This window comes from Rhinopithecus roxellana, chromosome 13 (assembly GCF_007565055.1).
Source record: "Rhinopithecus roxellana isolate Shanxi Qingling chromosome 13, ASM756505v1, whole genome shotgun sequence".
NCBI classification, from domain to species: domain Eukaryota; kingdom Metazoa; phylum Chordata; class Mammalia; order Primates; family Cercopithecidae; genus Rhinopithecus; species Rhinopithecus roxellana.
Window position 1 is genome coordinate 130,744,703 of NC_044561.1, and position 23,768 is coordinate 130,768,470.

At 41.4% G+C, this 23,768-nt stretch overlaps 1 protein-coding gene across 4 annotated transcripts in view; it reads right to left on the reverse strand.

Moving 5' to 3' along the window:
* The window catches only part of DIP2A (disco interacting protein 2 homolog A), a 107,894-nt gene that overhangs the window by 67,965 nt on the left and 16,161 nt on the right, over positions 1-23,768 (reverse strand). For all 4 annotated transcript variants that reach the window (XR_004052601.1, XM_030914341.1, XM_030914340.1 and 1 more), the window contains exons 2-3: positions 11,763-11,834; positions 6,013-6,132 (exon numbers count right to left, since the gene is read on the reverse strand). Coding sequence is in view for 3 of the 4 variants with exons in the window: in XM_030914341.1 (XP_030770201.1) it covers positions 6,013-6,132; positions 11,763-11,834 (192 nt within the window). In the remaining variant the exon portion in view is untranslated. The remainder of the gene's footprint in view (positions 1-6,012; positions 6,133-11,762; positions 11,835-23,768) is intronic.

Below are 23,768 nucleotides of genomic sequence, written 5' to 3' on the forward strand. Positions count from 1 at the left end.
AGGAATAGAAGCTCTCTCTGTCTATCCCACATGCTGGTCCTAGATTTCTTTAAATATTCCTTTGTTTGTAGATCTAACTTTGAAATCATGTAAATATTTCCGTAGTTATAAATCAAAACTGAATAAAAGAGAAATCGCCAAAATGAAAATAAAGCGAAACAAATGAGCCTAAATGTGTATCTTGTTGTTGGTTTAAACCTGGCTTGTTCAACTCCTGACCCACGAGCCTCATACAGCTCAGGAGGGCTTTGAATGCAGCCTAATACAAATTCGTAAAATTTCTTAAAATGTTATTAGTTTTTTTTGCAATTTTTTCTTAGCTTATCAGCTATCATTAGTGTTAGTGTATTTTATGTGTGGCCCTGGACAATTATTATTCTTTCAACGTGGCCCAAGGAAGTCAAAAGATTAGACACCCCTGGTTTAAACTACTGCAGCTGACTTTAAAACACCGAAGTTAGACTGGTCAACCACTACTTCCAGAAATATCTAATAAGGACAAAAGTAACTGTACAAAAAATGTTTAACTCTCTCATATCGTTGATAGCAGTGAGGACATTGTCATACAGATTTTTCGTGAGTCCTGTGGGATATGGCAAATGAAAAGCACTTGATAGTCTGATTCTACCATCCCTAGAGCTTGGACACTCATGAGGGAGGGGAGATACAAATGTAGATGAAAGAGGTAGGCTGGACACAGTGGCTCATGCCTGTAATCCCAGCGCTCTAGGAGGCTGAGGAAGGAGGATCGTTTGAGGCCAGGACCAGCCTGGGCACCAGAGCATTTTTTTTTTTTTTTTTGAGATGTAGTCTCGCTCTATCACCAGGCTGGAATGCAATAGCGTGATCTCAGCTCACTGCAATCTCTGCCTCCCGGGTTCAAACGATTCTCCTGTCTCAGCCTCCTAAGTAGCTGGGATTACAGGCGCCCCCACCACGCCCAGCTGATTTTTGTATTTTTAGTACAGATGGGGTTTCACTATGTTGGCCAGGCTGGTCTTGAAGTACTGACCTCATGATCTGCCCGCCTCCGCCTCTCAAAGCGCTGGGATTATAGGCGTAAGCCACCGCGCCTTGCCCAATTTTTTTTTTTTTTAATTAGGCAGGTGCAGTGGCATGCGCCTTTGGTCCCAGCTACTCAGGAAGCTGAAGTTGGAGGATCACTTGAGCCCAGGAGTTCCAAGCTGCGGTAAGCTATGATTGTACCACTGCCTCCAGCCTGGGTGACAGAGTGAGAACCCAAGAAAGAAAAAGAGAAAAAGAAGGAAAGAAAGGGAAGAAAGGAAGAAAAGAAAGAGAGAGAGAGAGAGGGAAAACAGGCACAGTGGCTCATGCCTATAATCCCAGCTACTGGAGAGGCTGAGGCAGGAGAATCGCTTGAACCCGGGAGGCAGAGGTTGTGGTAAGCCAAGATCGCGCCATTGCACTCCAGCCTGGGAAACAAGTGAAACTCTGTCGAGAGAGAGAGAGAGAGAGAGAGAGAGAGAGAGAGAGAGAGAGAGACAGAAAGAGACAGGAGAAGGGGAGGTGAGGAGGGGAGAGGAGGGGAGAGGAGGGGAGGAGAGACGGGAGGAGGAGAGGAGGAGAGAGAAGAGAGAAAAGAGAAAGAGGGAGGGATGAAGGGAGGGAGGGAGAGAGAGATGAAGTACAGACCCTGCAGTTGTGAATCTGAATAGATTATGTCACTACAAACAAATGTGGTATCTTGTCTTTTAGAAGTGTGTCTTACCTCTGTACATTGAAAATGTCTACAAACCACAATCAGCCCAACAGCAATCGGCATCCCTAGTGCCCAGACTGTGCTCTTGAAACACCATCCTCACTTAAAAAAACCCTGAGAAATGGCAGATTCTGGAGCAGGGGAAGAAATGCCCAGGATGAGCCTAGAACTTCTTATCCTAACAGCCAACCAGGAAGTGGTCAAACAACCCGAGCCAATTTGAAGAGATTCCCAACGGCGAAGAATGGGACAATGTGAGTATTGATAAGGAGAAATACTAGAATGGACTGAAACATCAAATATGATACTGATAAAAGAAAAGAAGAAAAAGGAAAAGAGGAAACAAAATCAATTGGTTACCACTGGAGGAGGCCAGTGACTCAACCTATTGTTCTGAAAACTAGTAAATAAATGGAAAAAATTAAGTATTCATCTTGACTTTCCTGTACCAAGCTGTAAATAACAGAAGTTTCTCTTTATGGAAATATTCTGGCATTTGAATGAAGAAGGAATGTCAGAATCTAAATTTCACCATTTTGCAGCCCAAAGGAAATCATCAATCTAAGAACTGAGAAAATCACGGGCTTCCAAGCAACACAGCAAAGAGCAAGAGTCAGGCCCAACAGGCCTCTTGGTGGAGGAACACAGGGCCGCCCGTGAGTCTTATAAACAGCTGAACCTTGTAACCTGACTTTCATCAAACCTAGTGAGCTAAAAAGCATGTCAGAGACACCAAAAGGAACCATCAGACAAACACAGCTCAGCTTCTCCTACAAGCTAAGGTTCATAGAGGCTGAAAACACTTACCAACCAACTGCAATGTGAGCTCTTATTTGGATCCTGGGTCCAAATAAACTTGTTCTTTAGAAGCCATATGAACATTGGCCGAATATTTGATATTAAGGAAGTATTTATTGTTAATTACTTTGTTATAATGGCATTATTTTTTAGAAATACAATCTTTTCAGATACAGAGAACAAGACTATTACGACATCAAAATGACAAAGTTCAAGAATATTATGACATCTAGATGAAATAACATATCTGAGATTTGCTTTGAAACCATAAGGGAAGGGAGGAAGGAGGTAGAGTATAGATGAACCAAGCCAGGTCATGGATGGCCGAGAATTTCTGGAGCTCGACTATGGGTCCAGGGGAGCTATTAAACAAAGATGGCCAGTTTTGTAGATGCTTCAATTTTCCCCAACAAATGTCTGAAAACATTTAAAAATCTCACATTTAAATGGCTTGTAGGGCCAGGTTAAACCTTTTCCTACTCAGGAAAGGTGAAGAATTCACACCTATACATATGATAAAGGAAACTGACGGATATCAAAGGCATAGAACAATTCTAAAAGCTTCCAGAGAAAAAGAGTAAATCACCTTGAAAGCTCAAGAAACAGATTGACAGTACTTAGTAGGATCACCAGGCACAAAAAAGCAACAGTTTTGAAGAAAAAAGTGTTAAACCTATAATTTTATATCTAGCCAAATTATCACTTAAACATGAAGATTTAATAAGAATATTATCAGACATACAAGGTTTGAAGAGCATTTCCACACAAGGACTTAACTGAAAACACTCATGGAAAAAGGCGCTCACAAAAACAGAGCAAGAAACAAACTGCAACTTTTGTGACGGATTTGGACGTTACTATGATTGCCCTGCTTTAAACATTATTGCTGTCTTAGAAAAAAAGGAAAATAAGTATAGATTAAAAACTACCTAGAACTAAAAATATAGATAACATCAACATGATAGGGTATAACAACAGATCCAAAAATACTCAACAAACCCCAAGCATAACAAAACCAGCTAACGCGCATAATAATCAAATCTTTCAAACCAGCGTCTTAGTCTGTTCAGCTGCCATAACAAAACAGCATAAACTAAGTGGCTTAAACAACACAAATTTATTTTCTTACTGGAGACTGGATGTCTGAGATCAAGGTGCCTCATGGTTGGTGTCTGGTGAGGGCTCTCTTCCAGGCTTACAGACATCTGCCTTCTAACCATTCTACTCATAGGGTGATGGGGCAGGGCGGGGGCCAGCAAGCTCTAGTGCCTCTTCTTTTATTTTATTTTTTTTTGTTTTTGAGACAGTCTCATTCAGGCTGGAATGCAGTGGGGCAATACGGGCTCACTGCAACCTCCACCTCCCAGTTCAAGCGATTCTCATGCCTCAGTCTCCAGAGCACCTGGGACTACCAGCATGTGCCATCACAATTGGCTAATTTGTGTATTTTTAGTGGAGATGGGGTTTTGCTATGTTGGCCAGGCTGGTCTCTGCCTGCTTCAGCCTCCCGAAGTGCTGGGATTACAGGTGTGAACTACTGCGCCTGGCCAACGCCTCTTCTTATACGGGAACCAATCCCACTGTGAGGGCCCCACTCTCATGGTCTCATCTAACCCTAATTATCTCCCAAAGGACCAAACTCCAAACAGCATCCCACTGGAGCTAGGGCTTCTATAGGAATTTCAGAGAGGATATAATCGAGTGCACAGAATAGTGATGAAGAGAAAAATCTTAAAAGTGCAAGAAGAAAAAAAGACGCATTAGCTACAACAGAACACAGATAAGAAACAAAGTTGAAGGACTAACACTACTGATTTTAACATTTATTATTAAGGTACGATCATCAAGAGAACACTGTTTTGCCATAAAGACAGATGAAGAGATCACTAGAACAGAACAGACAGTCCAGAAATAGATGCATGCATTTACGTGTAACTGCTTTTAGAAAAAAGTGCAAAGGGAATTCGCTGGAGAAAGCACAGACTTAAGGAATGGTCCAGGAACAGTTGAGCATCTCCATGCAAAAAAATAAACTATGATCCATAGCTTGTACTTACACTAAAATTAACTAAAAAAAAAATCACAAACTTAAGGGCACTAAAATGGCACTAAAAAACCTAAAACTATAAAACTTGTACAAGAAAACACAAGAGAGAATCTTTGTAATCTTGGGTTAGGGAAAGATTTCTTAAACACAAGAACAAAAGCACTATCCATTTTAAAAAAATAACTTGGACTTCATCAAGATTAAAAACTTCTGCTCTTCAAAAGATACTTTAAAGAAACACAAAGATAAATCACAGCCTGAGAGAAAATATTGGCAAATCCTATTTATGATAAAAGACCTGTATTCAAAAGACAAAGAATATACCTAGTATAAACTTCACTAGGGCAGAAACCAGTTTATTAACATCACTTCCATGAGCAGGAACAGGGTTGGGGAGAAAAGCCGGGACATGTAGAAAATTCGGAGGGGCAGAAGGGAGGAGACGTTTCCTAGGACCAGTCTCATGGAAGGCACACATGTGTGCATGCATCTGCATCCAGGCATGAGGACAACAGTGCTCCTTGAAATGCTGAGGGCAGCCATCTCAGGATTCAGAGGTATCAGGTGATTTTTACCTTTGTCCTTAAATTTGGTACTTTTTTTATATATTTAACACTAAGCATGTATTATTTACATAATCAGAGAAGAAGTTGTTTGCCACATGATGAAGTTTTTTTATAAATGTATATCAAATTGGTAAGACATTATCTGGTCAAATATTTCTTAGACTATTTCTTTATACTCCCTGTTGAAAAAACATTTAAAATATTAATCTTCGTTTTCAGTATTCTTAAAACGACAATTATCCCTATTAAAATTTTTTCTGAAAAAGGGCTATCAAAAGAGCTTAAATATGAAGAAAATATACAATCACACAGTGGTGAAAATATTAAATAGATAACATGCTCAAGTTATTAATACATAAACTATAATAGAAAAACGTGAATTTTTTTCAATGGCTATTCTGTTAATTCCAGTAAAATATCAGAGACAAATTTAAATATTCATAAAAGCACTGCCAAACAGAGTGGCATAAATTTAATTGGAAGGAAATCTCCAAAATTAAAAAAACACTAAAACACCTACACCTAGCGGTAAAGCAGATTCGTAAAGCACAAAAATTATTAGTATCAATTTCAAACTAAAAAGCATACAAAAGTTTAAAAGAAATTATTCTAGTAAGAGAGAGAAGACTTCTCTAGAGAGTTCTGCAGCCATCCCCTGAGAAAGTGCCACTAAAGCTACACCATACATTAAAACAGACCGTGGTTACGTGAAGGTTAAATGTTTTTCTTGAAAAAAATATGATGATGTACGTTACTGCTTATGTGAAAATAATTTCTTTGGCAGATATTGTGGCAAAGAACAAATAACTGAAAGACTTCATGGCGAGAGTCCCAGGGCTCCAGGCCTGCCCCTTTCCCCACTGCCTGGGCTGTGACCCTACCTGACCGGAAGCGCTCATCCCTCGAGGTGGTGGGCCGAGACTTCTGCTGCTTGGGTGCAGCCGCCGTGGTTTGTGAGGGCCCAGGAATTCTATTCTCTGCTTGTAGAGATGGGTCTATTCCTGAAACACAATTTTATGGGAATACCTTGTGTGAACAATTTGCTTTTCCAATTATGAAAAAAATCCATTGAAAACAGCTTACATTTCTCATCTGTTGCATACACTCTATCAAAGAGCCTTTAATCTGGAAGTCAGTGACAGACGCATGAATGCTGTGGGTTAAGGGCAACATCCACTTTCATGTTCTCCTTTCCCCACATCACCCCACTCTGCCTCTCATGCACCATCTGCATGAAGGGTGATGATCAAACAGCTGGCCCTGTACCCTTGGCAGCACAGCACACGGCAGCTCACATCGGGGTGGGAGCCGTGGTAGAAAGCCCTCCCAAAGCCCACTTCGGAATTGTGTTTCTAAGTCTGAAATGGCCTGTGCTGTTTGTCCCCAGCATTGTTCTATAGTGTCAGTAAACCCTGAGTGAGAAACAGCTCACCAGAGATCACTGGGGTCCACCAGTAGCCCTCTGATACAAACAGGAAAAAAGTGAAAAGGCAGAGAAAACAAGAGCGAGAGGGGCATTAGAATGATAGCATCAGGGCACAAAGTGCTCAGAGGCTGGGACCCGCTCAGGCCAGGCCAACTGCCCTCGCTGCACCGCCCACTTGCTCTGCCTCCAAATCAGGACAAATGAAGAGCACACTGTTCTCCACACTCCTTCGCCAGGCCCTCCACTCTCCGGGCAGTGGTCCCCTGGCCACAAGACACATTACAGTGAGTGAAGGAATGGTGAACAATTGTTCAAGTCACTAAACAAAATCCCTGGTATCATTTGAACCCAACTTGCTGACATTTGCAAACAGCACAAAGCAAAACCTGCAGCTGTGCTTCAACAAAAATATGTGTTTAGCTTTAGCCTTTGTTTCAAAATGTCTCATAAAATTGGCCAGCAGGAATTCCAGTCCCACTGGCTCCTCCAGCCCTAACCACTCCCTGAAGAGGCAGAGTCCACGCTGCCTCAAACCTGGGCAGGTCAGTGACTGCCCCAACAAGCGTAGTGTGGCAGAAGTGATGCTGGGTGACCTCCAAGGCTGGTGGTGAAAGGCGACACAACTCTTCTAGCTCTCTGCAACACCACACACCAAGTCTAGAGTGTTAAGCCCCACAGTGGAGGGGCCACATGAGGACAGAGGGAGACACAGGCAGGGCTGGGGAGCCCGGTGCTCGGCAGCAGGAGTCTCCCCACCCCAACAGCCACAGCTGTGACTGAGGAGCCCTCACAGGATGTTGGCCCAGGACTTGAGCACCCAGCTCTGGCTCTGTGGACAGGGACAAGGTAACATTTGAGCTGGGCCTGCACTGCACATTTGTGAGCAGAACAGATGCTGCTGATGTTGTTCAAGTACTATGTACATTTTGGGGTGGTCAGTGCTGTGGAGAATGGAAACACTCTCTACAGAAATCGGTATTAGCCCTTCAAAAGGTGAACATACATACATACACGTGTGTGTGTGTGTGTGTGTGTGTGTGTGTACAAAACCCATATTGAGCAGAGCCCTACTGACTTTTGGCTTTTTGTGACTGGATAAAACAACTTTAAAGTTCACAATGGACAATACCAAGTCTTACACCTTATGGATGATAGACAAGCATGCTGTAAAGTGGCGTCTACACAAATGGACTTCCTTATACTTGTATTCCAAAATATGCGTCCTTTTACTCTTTGAGACAGATTCATTTATTTAACAAAGATACAAGACCCAATGTGAAATTACTGGATGAAGGAGTAGATATATTTTTAACTTAACAGATATGAAGAGGTAACTTTCCAAAAAGGTTACAGCAATTCACGCTCTGACAAGCAATGTATGAAAGTGCCATTTCCCCACTCTCTGTCAGCACTAGATGTTATAAAAAGTTCTAGAATTTTGCCAATGTGATAAGAGAAAAATGGTGCCCTTTAATTTGCATTTCCATATCTACCACTGAGGTTGAACATAATTTAATATGTATTGCCTATCCACATTTCTTCTCCTTTGGATTTGTTCCAAAATCCAGGACACCCTGAACTGTGTACACATACAGAGCTGTGGCCTGGCGAGTAGCAGCTCAGTCATTCTGAAATGTTCTCATTTCTAGGGAGCCTGTCACACCTGTACATCTTTTCCTTTCTAGCTTCCAGGTCTCCTATCTTGCCTATGAAGACAATTCCTACTCAAAGGGGTGTTCAAATAGTCTCCTGAATTGTATGTTTTTATAATTAAAAAAATATTTAGAACTTTAATTATTCTGAAGTTTATGTTCACTAATGGTGGGGAGGAGGAAGAGGGTTCTTGCCTGCAGAAGGATAGTACCAGCTATTAACCCTTCCTCCTTCACATCCTCTCAAATCACTTCCGGACTTCTTCTTTTTCACTGACTGAGTTGTGTACTCTGCACACTGACATCCTCCTGTTGTGACTATAAAGCATACACAATCAGGTTTAGTATCTCAAATGCCAGTCCTTTATCACCAGTGTTTTTTTTCAAAAATTGATGGGCTACTTTCAGAATTTTGCCCCTTCTAATGGGTCATTTCCAATCCTAGGTTTAGGAAAACCTCAGGCCTGGTATTCAGACTGGACTACATTATGTTCACACATTAACTCAGGATCTGCCAGTTTTATAGGGTGTATTAAGTTTTTCCAGTTAGGAAACTGATATGTTTCTTCACATATTAGGGTCTTGGTTATTTCTTTCAAATAGATTTTATGATCCTAACATAGGTTCTTTCTTACTAAATGCATTAATAAGCATTTGACAGTTTGTTTTCATTATGAGTAAGATTGTTTCATATTTGAAAACAGAAATATTGCTACAGAAAAGTCGCATATTTGCCTTCTATCTTCATATCTATCAAACCAAAATCACTTACTAATTCTAATAGTTACATGAGCAGTCACATGAGTTTTTGAGGTATAAAATAATATCACCTATATTTAAAGATGATTATCTTTTGTTCTCTAATATTTATTCTGCTTTGTTTTCCGTCTCACTGCATCAGCTGTGACCACCCACATAAAGTGTAATAAGAATGGGCTGGCCAGCATTTCTATTTACTCATTTGGAATGGAAATGGCTACAGTATCTGATTGTTTAGTTTGATGATTGCTGGTGATTTTGGACGAAATAAGATATTTTAATAGTTTCCTTCAATCCCAGTTTTACTCTGAGTTTGTTTTTATTTTGGATGAATAAATATCAGCATACAAAGAGCCTCGTCAATCTTCTTGTTGTTGATCTGTTATAAGATATATCATACCAATACAGGCAATATAAAGCATGTAGCATGTATACAGTTTAAGAATATTATTAAGAAACAATCAATGTAACCACCACATAGGCTACGAAACAAAACACTCAGTGCCTTAAGGGGTCCCTGTGACCCTCTCCAATCTAACTTCCATGAGGAAATGGTGTGCTGGTTTCTGTGAAAACCATTTCCTTCTCTGTCTGGACTCACTACACAAGGTCCCTAAGTATTAACAGCTCGGTTTGGCGTCTTTTTTTAAGCTTGTACTGGCTATATGCCTTTGTAATTCCTTCCTTCATCCCTACGATGTTTACAAGATTCCTTCTTGCTGATGCATGTGGGTCTTTAGCTTTCCGCTGTATGAATTCTGTTCATGGGTATTTGAGTTCTTGGCAGTTTACAGATATAATGAACATTTTTGTACAAGAGAATAAGGTACAAACAAACAGGAGTTTCTCTAGGGCAAATATGTACCTGAAGAACTGCTGCACCTCTTCAACTTTACTATGTAATACTAGCTGCCTGCATCCTACCGATCGAATCCTCTCCAACAGGATAGCTGGCTGTGGTTACAGTGTGCCTTTCTCTGATTACTAGTGAGGTTAAACATCTTTCCATTTGCTCATTGGTTATTTGGATTTTCTCTTATGAAATAACCTATTTGAATCTTCATCCATTTTTCTACTAGACTTTTTCTTATCATGTTGGGAGACTTTCTGGCTATTAAGTTTAAATTAATTAAATTAAGGGAAGGTGTGGTGGCTCACACCTGTAATCCCAGCAATTTGGAAGGCTGAGGCAGAAAACTCGCTTGAAGCCAGAAGTTCAAGACCAGCCTGGGCAACATAGCAAGATCCCATCTCAATCAATAAGCTGGGCGTGGTGGTGCACACCTGTAATCCCATGTACTCAGGAGGCTGAAGTGAGAGGACTGCTTAAACCCGGGAGTTTGAGACTGCAGTGAGCTATGATCACACCACTGTGCCCCAGGCTTAGCAACAGAGTGAGACCTTGTCTCTTATGTGCAATCATCATACATGGCTGGTGTTTCATATACTGGACAATGCAGTTAGAGAACAGGTCTGTTACTGCAAGAAGTTGTACTCGACAGCACTGCTTGGTACATTCTGGACACAAGTTCTTTTTTTTTTTTTTTTAAGACGAAGTCTCTCTCTGTCTCCCAGGCTGGAGTGCAGTGGCATGATCTCGGCTCACTGCAACCTCCACCTCCCAGGTTCAAGCGATTCTCCTGCTTCAGCTTCCTGAGTAGCTGGAACTACAGGTACGCGCCACCATGCCCGGCTAATTTTTGTATTTTTTAGTACAGTCGGGGCTTCGCTATGTTGGCCAGGTTGGTCTTGAACTCCTGACCTCATGATCCCCCCGCCTCAGCCTCCCAAAGCGCTGGGAATACAGGCGTGACCTACCGCACCTGGCCTCTGGATACTACTTATTTGTGTTACAACTATCTTCTCACACTCTGCAGTTTGTCTTTGCAATCTCTTTATGATGACGTTTGAAAAAAAGTTCTTAATTTTAACGTGGTCCAATTAATCAATCCTTTCCTTTATGGTTCCTGCTTTTTGGCACCTTTAGTCACATCAAAAAATCCTATCTTGAGATGGTGACAATTTTCCTATAAGATTTTCTAAAGGCTTTAAAGATCTTTCAAATTAGGCTGAATACATCTGGAACCGATTTTTGTCTCCAATGTCATGCACTTTATATATGGACAAAGAACTATGCCAGCACCATGCCTGCCACACCGCTATTTCCATGTGCAAAGTCCATGCACGTATGCATCTATCTGAGCTGTCCACTCTGTCTTAGTGACAATGGCTTTATAGTAACTCTTCATATCCTTATTGGGCCAATCCTCTCGCCTCATTCTTTTTTGAGCATATTTTGGGTCTCTTGACCTTTTAGACTTGGATATACATCTCAGAACTAACTTGTTAAGTTACACACACACACACACACACACACACACACACACCCCTACTGAAATGATGAATGCACTGAATCTACAAATCAATCTAATGTGGCAAAAACTGACATCTTTACAATGGATGCTCTAGCCCCAGTAAGGAAATGTGCCAGGCTGTTCATAATCATAAAAATAAAATAAATCCTCTTTGGGAATGAGATCCGAGATCTGTATCAAGCCAGAGCTTTAAATTATAATCTATGCCTTTGGATTGTATTATTTAATATTAGAGGCATATTTTTCAAGACCAGCCTGGGCAACACAGTGAGACCCTGTCTCCATCAATAATCAACATATACCAGAGTTTAAACTTGGTTTAACATTGCTAACAAATGTTAAACTCTAAAAACAAGTTAAAAATCAAGTATTATGAAACAATATAATTGCTATGTAACATCTGAGTGTATTGACCTTACCTTGAATGAGCGGTATATAACGTGCAAGCAGCTTTGCCCTTTTCTTTTCATACCCTTTTTGAGTGATGTCACCTAAAACAACAATGGAAAAAAGAATTACATTTCTTCTACAATTGCAAAATTTTAGAATTAAAAATTAATTCATGATTGAAAAACGGGAAACACTAATGTCCTTCCACGAAGTGGTAGGACAAATAAACTATGATGGACCCATAAAATGGAATACCACTCAGCAGTAAGAAAGGAACAAACTACTGATACACACGGCAATTTGGATCGATCTCACACGCATGCTGCTGAGTGAAAGAAGCCAGACTCAAAAGGCTGTATACGGAATCCTCAATGTTTATGACATTCTGGAAAAGATACAACCATAGTATCAGAGACAGATAGTGGTTGCCAGGGTCTGGCAGTGAGGAAAGGACCAGGGAATTTGGAGGGTGGTGAAACTGCTCCACGTCAGGAGTGTAGTGGTGGTTACATGAGTATATGCACTTGTCAAAAATCTGTACCATTACAGAAGAGTAAGGGTGAATTTTACTGTGTAGAAATAATACTTCAAATTTTAAAAATTATGATCACCATCCCCTGGGAGCTTGCCAAAATCGCAGACTCTGAGGCCACACCCAAGTGACAGAATCCAAAACTGCACTTTATCGAGACCCTCCAGTCATTCCTGTGCAGGTTCAAGTTTCACAAGTATTGTAATAAGGGACCCACGGGACACAAGTCCTCCCGGGCCAAGGGGTGTCCTTGGGAAAGGAGGAAAAATGATGGCTGTCCCAATAAATTATCATAATGAAAAATAGCCCGAAAACAAATTAAACCACCTAGGAATGACGTAGGAAACGCACCATCATGGAAACACTTCTTAACCTAAGCACACTATTTGGGTTCCTACGCATACCTGGAAGTTCTAACAGTGGATCTGTAATGCTTTGAAGACTTTATTTAGACCAGAAATATGTATTACAATTCTCATGATTAGCCTGTCCTCTGGGTGAACATGGTGGTGTTTTTAGTGTTTTGTAAGACTTTCCTTCTCTCAAAACAAACAAGCAAAGCAGTAAGGCTGCTGCGAATCAGACGACACAGGCTGATGTTGCTTATCGAGTACACAACTGAGTATTTCCATTAGATGAATTTCAGGCTGATGTCGCTTACTGACTACACAACCGAGTATTTCCGTTAGATGAATTCCAGGCTGATGCCGCTTATTGAGTACACAACCGAGTATTTCCTTTAGATGAATTTTTTATTGTAGGATCTGTTGTGTGAACAGATTGACACCGTTGAATATGTGACATCTAAGTTAAGCCTCAGTGGAAGCCTCTGGGTAGGCATTAATATGCCATCGTACAGAAGAAAAGCCTGAGCCACGGCCTGTGGGCCAAACAGTTGCTCTGGTCCAGAGTCTACCACAACCTCCCCACCTACTCCACCCTGCACTGCGCCCAAGCCCTGCCCTCTGCACAGAGCCTCTGCTTTAAGAGCTCACTTGGCTCCTCCCAAGCCTCTTATGCTTATCTGTCTGTCCTTCCATTTATTTATTCCCTGTGCCCCCACTGTGTTCCAATCCTTCAGACAACTTTTTTTTTGCATTTAGTGTCTGTTAGACATATTTTCTTATACTTTTTTACAGTGCCTTTTGGAAACTTTTTTATAGCGTCTTTTAGAATATATTCTGCAGAACTCATGCTGCTTTGTGTCTGTGTATTTTTAATTGACCTGAATGGCATTATATTATAAATGACTGTTTTCTTCCCTAAGCCTTCCATTTTTAAAACCAACCCTTCCTCAATGCAATGAGCACACCTATCTACTGCACTGACCCGGGTGCCCCTTGGAAGTACATCATCCTTGTTCACTCCCTCACCCCATCACTGGACACCCCCAGGTCCAGAGCCAGCCACCACCCACACCAACATGCTCAGTGCTGCAGTGACAATCCTCATCAGGTTCAGGATATAACTGTACAATTTCACTTATTAAGTTTCAACTTGTACACAACTTTTTAAGGTTTAGAAGGCAGTAATTTTCAAATGTGCATGTGCATAGGAGAGGCAATTAACCTGCATCACAGATGTATGAAATGTGGCTCTGGCTAAACTCCACTGCTGCAGAAGAATCTCCCTCAGGACCACAGATGCCAAATCCGAACTAATATCACCAAGTCCTTCACGTGGCAACACAACTTCTAAAAACCCATTCTCAAAAGCACTCAACTACCCCTTCAGTTCACAGGAACAAGGATGAGTAGTGCACACTATATGTGATGGCAAATAAGGCAAAACAATCTAATTGTCTGTCACCAAAATGAAATAAATATGCTGCCAAACATCTGTACTACAGGATTCTATCAATCTTAAAAAATAAAATAAAATCCTGTTATTTGTGGGGCCTGGGGTTAGACATCACTTACATGGATTCATGGTATCCTACTGGGTAAGAAGAGCAGGTTGAAAACCAATATATATACAGAATGATTCCATTCTGATCAAATAAAATTAAGCATGTATATTTACTTAGTAGTTGTGTATATTTGTATATACACAGAAAATGTCCAGGAGGGATTCACAACTAATTATTAATAGCATTTTCCCCTGTGGAGTGATTTGTCTTTGGGTAGGGTGAGAGACAGATTCATTTTTTTACTTCAGATACTTTTATTCTTTAAAATTTTTAGACACATAATCCTTTGTAATTAAGAATGTATGGAAGATGGTTTTGACGACGTGTAATGGCTACATAAGATGTTACTGGGGGTAACTAGATGAATTCCATGTATTATTTTTGCAACTTCGAGTCTAAAATTATTTCAAAGTAATACATTTTAAAATATATGGAAGAGATTATGCAGAATTGTTTTCTTTTTTAGATGTCTCATAACATTTGCCAGTGAAACCATATGGCTTTACAGGTTTATTTTCTAGGTTTTAAACTATGAAATTAATTTATTTAGTAGTTACAGGACTATTCAGGTTTTGGCTTCATTACTGATGAGTTCTGGGGGGTTGTGGCTTTCAAGAAATTGGTACCTTTCATCTAAGATGTTGAAAACAGTCATGCAGGCCAGGCGTGGTGGCTCACGCCTGTAATCCCAGCACTTTGGGAGGCTGAGGTGGGCGGATCGCTTGAGGTCAGGAGTTCAAGACCAGCCTGGCCAACAAGGTGAAACGCCGTCTATACTAAAAATAGAAAAATTAGCTGGGCATGGTGGCACGCGCCTGTAGTCCCAGCTACTTAGGAAGCTGAGGCTGGAGAATCACTTGAACCTGGGAGGCAGAGGTTGCAGTGAGCCAAGATCACGCCACTGCCCTCCAACCTGGACAACAGAGAGAGATTCTGAAGAAAGAAAAGAAACAAGAGAGAGAGAGGAAGGAAGGAGAAAGAGAGAGAGAGAGAGAAAGTAGTCAGTGTCACTTAACAATGGGAGTACATTCTGAGAAATGCATTGTCAATCAATTTCACTGTTGTACAAACATCATTTGAGTCTACACACACAAACCGAGATGGTATAACTGACTGCATCGACGCCATATGGTAGAGCCTGTTGCTCCTAGGCTACAAACCTGTACAGTATGTTATTGTGCTACATGCTGTAGGCAATTGTGACACAATGGTATTTATGTGTTTAAAATATTTAGGCCAGGCACGGTGACAAGCACCTGCAATCCCAGCACTTTGGGAGGCCGAGGAGGGCAGATTGCCCGATCTCAGGAGTTCAAGACCAGCCTGGGCAACACGGTGAAACCCCATCTCTACTAAAATACAAAAAATTAGCCAGGTGTGGCAGCGTGCACCTGTAGTCCCAGCTACTTGGGAAGCTGAGGCAGGAGAATCTCTTGAACCCGGGAGGTGGAGGTTGCAGTGAGCTGAGATCGTGCAACTGCACTCCAGCCTGGGCCACAGAATGAGACTCTGTCTCAAAAAACAAAACAAAAACAACAACAAAATATATATTTATAAACACATAAAAGGTACAGTAAAAATACGGTATAAAAGATGAAAAATAATACACCTGTATAGAGCATTTACCATGAATTGGGCTTACAGGAATGGGAGTGGCTCTGTGTGAATCACTGAGGGGTGAGTGACTGTGAAGACATTACTGTACACGACTGTAGACTTAATACTCTGTACACTTAGGCTACACTACATTTAGAGAAAAACATTTTCTTTCTTCACTAATAAATTAACCTTAGCTTACTGCAGCTTTTAAAAAATGTTTTAACCTTTATAATAACACAGCTTGAGACACCAACACATTGCATAGCTGTACAAAAATATTTTCTTTCTTTATATCCTTTTTTTTTTTTTTTTTTTTTTTTTTTAAGAGACAGGGTCTTGCTGTGTCTCTGAACAGACAGGCTGGAATAGTGGCAGAATCATAGCTCACCACAGCCCGGAACTCTTGGGCTCAAGTGATCCTCCCACATCAGCCTCCTGAGTAGCCAGGACTGCAGGTGCTGTTCTACCACACCCAGCCAATTTTTAAATTTTTTGTGGAGACTGGGTCTTGTCACGCTGTCTAGGCTGGTCTCCAACTCCCAGTCTCAAGCAATCTTCCCATCTTGGCTTCCCAAAGTGTTGGGATTACAGGAATGAGTCATCATGCCCAGCTTACAAGCTTTTCTGTATTCTTTAAGTTTTGTGGGTTTTTTTGTTGTTGTTGTTTTGGGGCTTTTTTTTCTTACTTTTAAAACTTTTTTGTTAAAAACTAAGACACACGCATTAGCCTAGGCCTACAGAGGGTTAAGGTCATCAGTAACACTGCTTTCCACCTCCACATCTTAACCTACTGGAAGGTCTTCAAGGGTAATAACATGCATGGAAGCTGACACTTCCTATGATTACAAAGCCTTCTTCTCAAATAACTCCTGAAGGGTCTGCCTGAGGCTGTTTGGCAGTTAACCTTTTTAAAATATAATAGGAATATACTCTAAAATAACAATAAAATGTACAGTAAACACAAAAACCAGTAACATTCATGTGTTATCATTACCAAGTATTATGTACAGTACATAATTATATGGACTAGATTTTTAATAGATTGGCAGCACAGGTTTGTTTACACCAGCATCACCACAAACATGTGAGTAATGAGTTGTGTTACAATAGCTACAAGGTCACTAGGTGGTAAGAATTTTTAGCTTTATCGTGATCTCACGCAGCCACTGTCATATATGCGGTCCATCGTTGCCTGAAACATCTATTGGGCATACGACCAGATATGGATACAGTTGTTCACAGTACTCCCTGATCATGCTTTAATGTCTGTGCACCCCATAGAGATAGGCCTCTTTCATTCCTGACTTTGGTAATTTGTGTCTTTGGTAACTGGTATTTTTTCACTGTCAGTCTTGTTAGAGGTTTATCAAACTGAACCAGGTTTTGGTTCTACTATTTTTTGTTTTTGTTTTTTTGAGACGGAGTCTTGCTCTGTCACACAGGATGGAGTGCAGTGGCGCAACTGGCTCACTGCAACTTCCACCTCTCAGGTTCAAGCGATTCTCCTGCCTCAGCCTCCCGAGTAGCTGGGATTACAGGCATGTGCCACCACGCCTGGCTCATTTTTGTATTTTTAGTAGAGATGAGGTTTCACCATGTGAGCCAGGCTGGTCTAGAACTCCTGACCTCAAGTGATCCAACCCCCTCGGCCTCCCAAAGTGCTGGGATTACAGGTGTGAGCCACTGCGCCCGGCCCCACTGATTTTTTCCTATTGTTTTTTCTGTTTTCAGTTTCACTGATTTCTGCTGTTATCATTTTCCTTCTGTTAGGAAACACAAAACCATGAGATACCACTATATGCCTATTCAAACAGCTAAAGCTTTAAAAATACTGACAATGTCAAGTGCTGACAAGGACTGTGAAGCAATAAAAACCCATATATTGCTGGTGGGAATGCAAAATGGTACAGCCACTCTGGAAAACAGCGTGGAAGTTCTTCATACAGTAAAGCCAACACTCACCAGATGACCCAGCAATTCCACTTGATTATCTACCCTAGAGAAGTAAAAACTTGTGTTCACATAAAAACCTGTACACAATTGTTTATAGCCACTTTATTCTTAATCACCAAAAAACCAGAAACAACCCAGATGTCAAGTGAATGGATAAAGAGACCGTGACATAACCATACTATGGAAAACTCCTCGGCAATAAAGAGGAGCAGACGACTGATACCTGCAAAAATGTGAATGAATTTCAAAACACATTACGCGGAGATAAAGAAGCCAATCTCGAAACGTTACATGCTGTCTGATTCCATTTATAGGACATTTCTGAAAAGATACACCCATAAGGATAGGGAACAGATAAGCTAGGAGACCAGAAGACTGCAGAGGGATAAATGAGGAGTGTTTGGGGATGATGGTGCTGCTCTTTCTCTTTTTTGGTTTTTCATTATGTTTTAGAGTCAGGGTCTTGCTCTGCCACCCAGGCCGGAGCACGGTAGCATAGCTCACTGCAGCCTCGAACTTCTGGGCTCAAGCAAATCAGCTTCCCAGAGTCTGAAAGGAGAGTCTGACAAAGAAGTACTTCAGGCAGCTAGCAGCTGGATGACTCCACAATGGACCAAGCGTGGCTAAGGAAGAAGCACCCCAAAAGGGCATGACACAATGGCTGGGAGCCCCAAATGCCCCGCAGGTTCCAATCCAGTACAGTACAGTCTGCCTTTGGTCAGGTCACTTTGACCACCTCCAAGATGGGCACCAGCCAGAAATCAGATACACACGAGAGACCTTGGACCCAAGTGAGCTGGACACAGCTGCCAGTGTTTATTCCTTTGGAAAGGTGTTGGCCTTTGCTTTGCTGCCAAAGAAGGGGTCCAGAGTCCACTAGGTCCCAACTTGGGCCACACAAGCTTACCCAGGATCCCAAAGCAAGGTTTCTGCGCCATGGCAGCTGGGAAAGCCCCCAGCTGCCACTGGACTAGACAGGTCCTACTGGAGGTGCCCACACAGAGGAGGAAACAATAAAATGAGGGATGATCCATACCTGATATGGTCTGGCTCTGTGTCCTCCCCACTCAAATCTCACCTTGAACTGAAACAATCCCCACGTTCAAGGTGGGAGGGACCCAGTGGGAGGTAACTGAATCATGGGGGCACATTTTTCCCCATGCTGTTCTCTGGATAGTGAGTAAGTCTCACAAGCTCTGATGGTTTTATAAAAGGGCAGTTCCCCTGCACATACCCTCTTGCCGGCCACCATGTAGGATGTCCCTTTGCTTTCTTCATCTTCCGCCACGATTGTGAAGCCTCCCCAGCATGTGGAACTGTGTGTCTGTTAAACCTCTTTCCTTTATAAACTCCCGAGTCCCGTTTTACGTCTTCGTCGGCAGCGTGAGAACAGACTAATACAACACCTGACCACAATAGAAACTGAAGACAGATGCCACAAAAAAATATAGGCAGTCTCCAAGCTTGTGACACAGAACAACAGGTGAAGAAAATCTGTGAAGAGTAATATTTTGCATGGTGGCACCATTCACTGATAACAATCATTCTTATACTTAATATAAGCATGTAGAGATTTCCCTTTTCAAGTCTAAAAGTTTCCAAACACAGGGGTCTTAAATATGCAGATCTAATACACAAAAGCAGAGCCTATCTGACTGCAATTTAAATTATTTATGCAGCCAAGCATGGTGGCTCACATCTGTAATCCCAGCACTTGGGGAGGCCAAGGTGGGAGGACTGTTTGAGCCCAAGAGATAGAAGCCACCTTGGGCAACATAAAGAGACCCTGTCTCTACAAAAAAAAGAAAAAGAAACAATTAGGTGGCTGTGGTGGCACATGCCTATAGTCCTAGCTACTACGCAGGCTGAGGTGGGAAGATTGCTTGAGCCCAGGAGTTCGAGGCTGCAGTGAGCTATCATAGCACCACTGCACTCCAGCCTGAATAGCAGAATGAGACCTTAAAAAAACAATAATAACAAACAAATTATTATGGTCAACACTGAATCATGTAGAGATGCTTCCGAAGTAGTGTTTGAATGTCCATTGTCTCAATCATTTGTAATTAAAAGCAGACTTTTAAAATGTTTGGTAAATACTCTTTTATCTCGAAGTTTTTAATAAAACATGAAAAATATGTTCATTAAACTGAATACATACACACACACAGGAACTCCATTTATGGCACTGACAAAATTATAGCACTCAGACCAACTCTTCCAATGGGAACTAAAAAGATCGCACTAAAATTTTTCTGTAAATCTAAAGACATTACAGAAGTGAAGAACTGAGGGTCAAGTCAAAAAGTAATCACCAAGTAGCTAAATTGAGTGGAACTCTAACAGACTCAGAGAGCCAGGAGCTCATCGAGGAGGAGGTGCCCGCTGAACTGGGCGGAACTCTGACAGACTCAGAGAGCTCATCGAGGAGGAGGTGCCCTGGAAAGCATCCCAGGTTGTTTGTTGGGACTTAGAAGGACTATATCTTGCGTATGAGCTAAAAATAGCGCAGAACCCGTAAGGACTGGAGCCAGTTTCAAACCACTTTCTCTATATGTAGATTAAAGTGATCTTGGATTGCACATACTCCCAACCTATCTACCTATCAGATGCAAAAGTAAGTCCTTTGTGGTCACACATTATCACTATATAGACAATGTCTGGCATTTGATTAGAGATAATTAGGCACATATGGCAGCAAGAAGCAATGACTAAAATCCATGAAAAACAATAATAGAAAGCTACACAAAATGGAACTTTAAAATAACCATAATCAATACATTTAGGGAATTAAAAAGCAGGATTGTGAATTAAAAAAAACACACATAAATTCTAGAACTGAAAAATACTGTATCTCAAATCCAGGAATAAATTTAATGAAAGGTGTGCAAGACCACTACCCAGAAACCAAAAACATTAAACATTACTGAGATAAATTAAAGAAGACCTAACGAAATGAAAGGATATACCACGTTCATGAATCTGAAGACTCAATACCGTCAAGTGTAATTTCTCTCCAAGTGGATCACAAGAATCAGCCTGAGTAATTCTTGAAAGTTTTTTGCATGGAAATTGACAAGCTGATTCCAAAGTATACAGGGAAATACAAAGGGCCAAGATTAGCTAAATCAAACTTGAAAAACAAAATAAAAGTAAAAGGGCAGACTTTACCAAATATGAAGACAGAATGGAGTAGGTGCTAAGATAAACAAGTGGAATAGTGCAACAACACAGCCGAAATCAGCCCAAAGCAGCAGGGGAAAGACAGCCTCTTCCAAATGTTCTGAGTCAACTAATTACCCAACTGCAATAGAAATGAAATCTCTCTTCCCTCACACCATGCATAAAATTAAATTCCAGGTGAATTATGCATCTAAATGTGAAAGATGGCCAGGTGTGGTGGCTCACGCCTGTAATCCCAACATTTTGGAAGGCCAAGGCAGGTGGATCACCTGAGGTCAGGAGTTCATGACCAGCCTGGCCAACACAGCAAAACCCCGTCTCTACTAAAAAAAAAAAATTAGCTGGGCGTGGTGGTGCGTGTCTGTAATTTCCAGCTACTCAGGAGGCTGAGGCAGGAGAATCACTTGAACCAGGGAAGCGGAGGTTGCAGTGAGCTGAGATCGTGGCACTGTACTCCAGCCTGGGAGACATGACAAAACTCTGACTCAAAAAAAAAAAAAGAAAGAAACACACACACACACACACATAAATCTTTTTTCTTTTAGGCAGAGTCTCACCTTGTCACTCAGGCTGGAGTGCAGTGGCTCAATCTCGACTCACTGTAACCTGCCCCTCCCGGGTTCAAGCAATTCTGTCTCAGCCTCCCAAGTAGCTGGGATTACAGGCACCTGCCATCACGCCCAGCTAATTTTTGTATTTTTAGTAGAGACAAGGTTTCACCACGTTGGCCAGGCTGGTCTCAAACTCCTGACCTCAGGTGATTCGCCTGCCTCAGCCTCCCAAAGTGCTGGGATTACAGGAGTGAGCCACCACGCCTGGCTAAAAATATATACATATAAATCTTTAGTTTTGCTATTCTATTAGGAAAAAGGGCACGTGCTTCCTTGACTTACCATGGGAGGAGTAAGCTTAAATCAATGTTGCTAGATTTACCCAAACAATCAGACAGGTCCTACTGGAGGTGCCCACACAGGGGAAGAGAAGGAGGAGGCAAGAAAATGAGCAGTGACCCATAGCTGACCACTGTAAAATGTGAAGACAGATGCACAGAGAAATTAAATGATCATTTTTACATATCCATGGCCTAGCAAGGACACACCAACTTCCAGATTAAGAGTGATGCCATGAGCTGGGTGCAGTGGCTCACGCCTGTAATCCCAGCACTTCCGGAGGCCAAGGCAGGCAGATCATTTGAGGTCAGGAGTTTGGGACCATGGTGGCCAACGTGGTAAAACCCCATCTCTAATAAAAAATACAAAAATTAACCAGGCGTGGTGGCATACACCTGTAATCCCAGCTACTGGGGAGGCTAAGGCAGGAGAATCACTTGAACCCAGGATGCAGAGGTTGCAGTGAGCCGATTGTACCACTCCACCATTCCAGCCTGGGCAATAGAGTGAGACTGTCTCCAAAAAAAAAAGAGTGATGCTATGACTAGAAGATGTTGGTGAGATTCATCCCAAATCTGCCTTGAACACCCTGGATCTGCTTCCTCCAATACTGAGCACACTTTGACTCCTACACTTACTACCCTGTCTGATGGCTGTCTCCATTTCCTTCCTTCTCCTGAGCTCTTCCCCATGCTGGTCTCTATCTGTGCTTCTGGGCTAGTGCCCAGCACCTTTCTCGGGCACTCTTCTCCAAGCGGACTGTAGAGTGATGCTGATGCCAACTCTGTAGATTGCTCATCCTCTATTTGTTTCAAAAATATACTTGGGAGAAAAAAATTACTACAACATGGTATAATCATATAAGATAATACCACATGGCAGTTAGACTGAGCTAGAGCTACATGTATTAACATAATCATCATATTTTTAAAAACATAATATTAAGGTAAAAAGCAAGTTTCAGAAGGATTTATAAAGATGATTTACATAGTTTTAAAATATGCAAAAACACTATCGATTGTTTCAGGATATATGGAAATGCAATTAAATAATAAAATACCAAATTCAGGAGAGAAGTTGGGAAGACGGCAAATGGAATTAGAGAGTGAATGGGAGTCAACTCTCTCTATAATGGTTCTTTATTTAAAAAAAAAAAATGAAGCTAATGTGTCAAAATCTTCATTTTTTAAAAGTTGGGTGGCAGGTACATGGGTAAGTATATCACGACTCACACAGGTTTTTGGTATGTCTGAAATATTTCACAATTAGAAAAAAATCAAACAAGAAGCAGTCATCCACATTCAGAAGTTTCTAACTCTTAAAAGACTTTCAAACTGAAGCCTGTGGCTGGCTATACTGCACTTTCCAAGGACCAGAGAGTACTTGCTCAATATGAACGTCTGCCATATTTTCTACAGGACTCATGAGCTTATTTAAATTATCCCTTTTAACTGAAGTAAGACCCTGAACATGCATTCAGGACATACAGGTAGACAACAATGTCAGTGAAAGGCAACAAGACTCTTCCATAAAAATATAGCTCTTGGCTAACAAGTTTGTGTGTAAATAGATAATAAACATTTTTAAATAGCAGGTATTTAATGGAAGAATGCTTTTAAACATCACTGGGTGAGCTATAGCCACATGGTGATATAATTCTTATTAAACATTCATGATTAGAAAACTTAGACGACTAGCCTTGCAACTGAAAGGAGAACTTAGGTATTATCCACTTCAATGTTTTTCCAACCTTTCAGCTGCACATCTTCTGTTCAACTAAACTCTTAGGAGGAGGGTAAGTGGAGAAGTGTCTCTGGTTGAGGCACACGTAGGGCTGCTCTCTGAGTGCCCACTTCCCCAAACAACAGTGGTACCTTCTACGGGAATACATTAGCAGACTCTGGAAAACCAATGAAAAGCAGATCCCTTCTTCATTACCACCTCCTATCCTCCTCGACAACTTTGTTCAAAG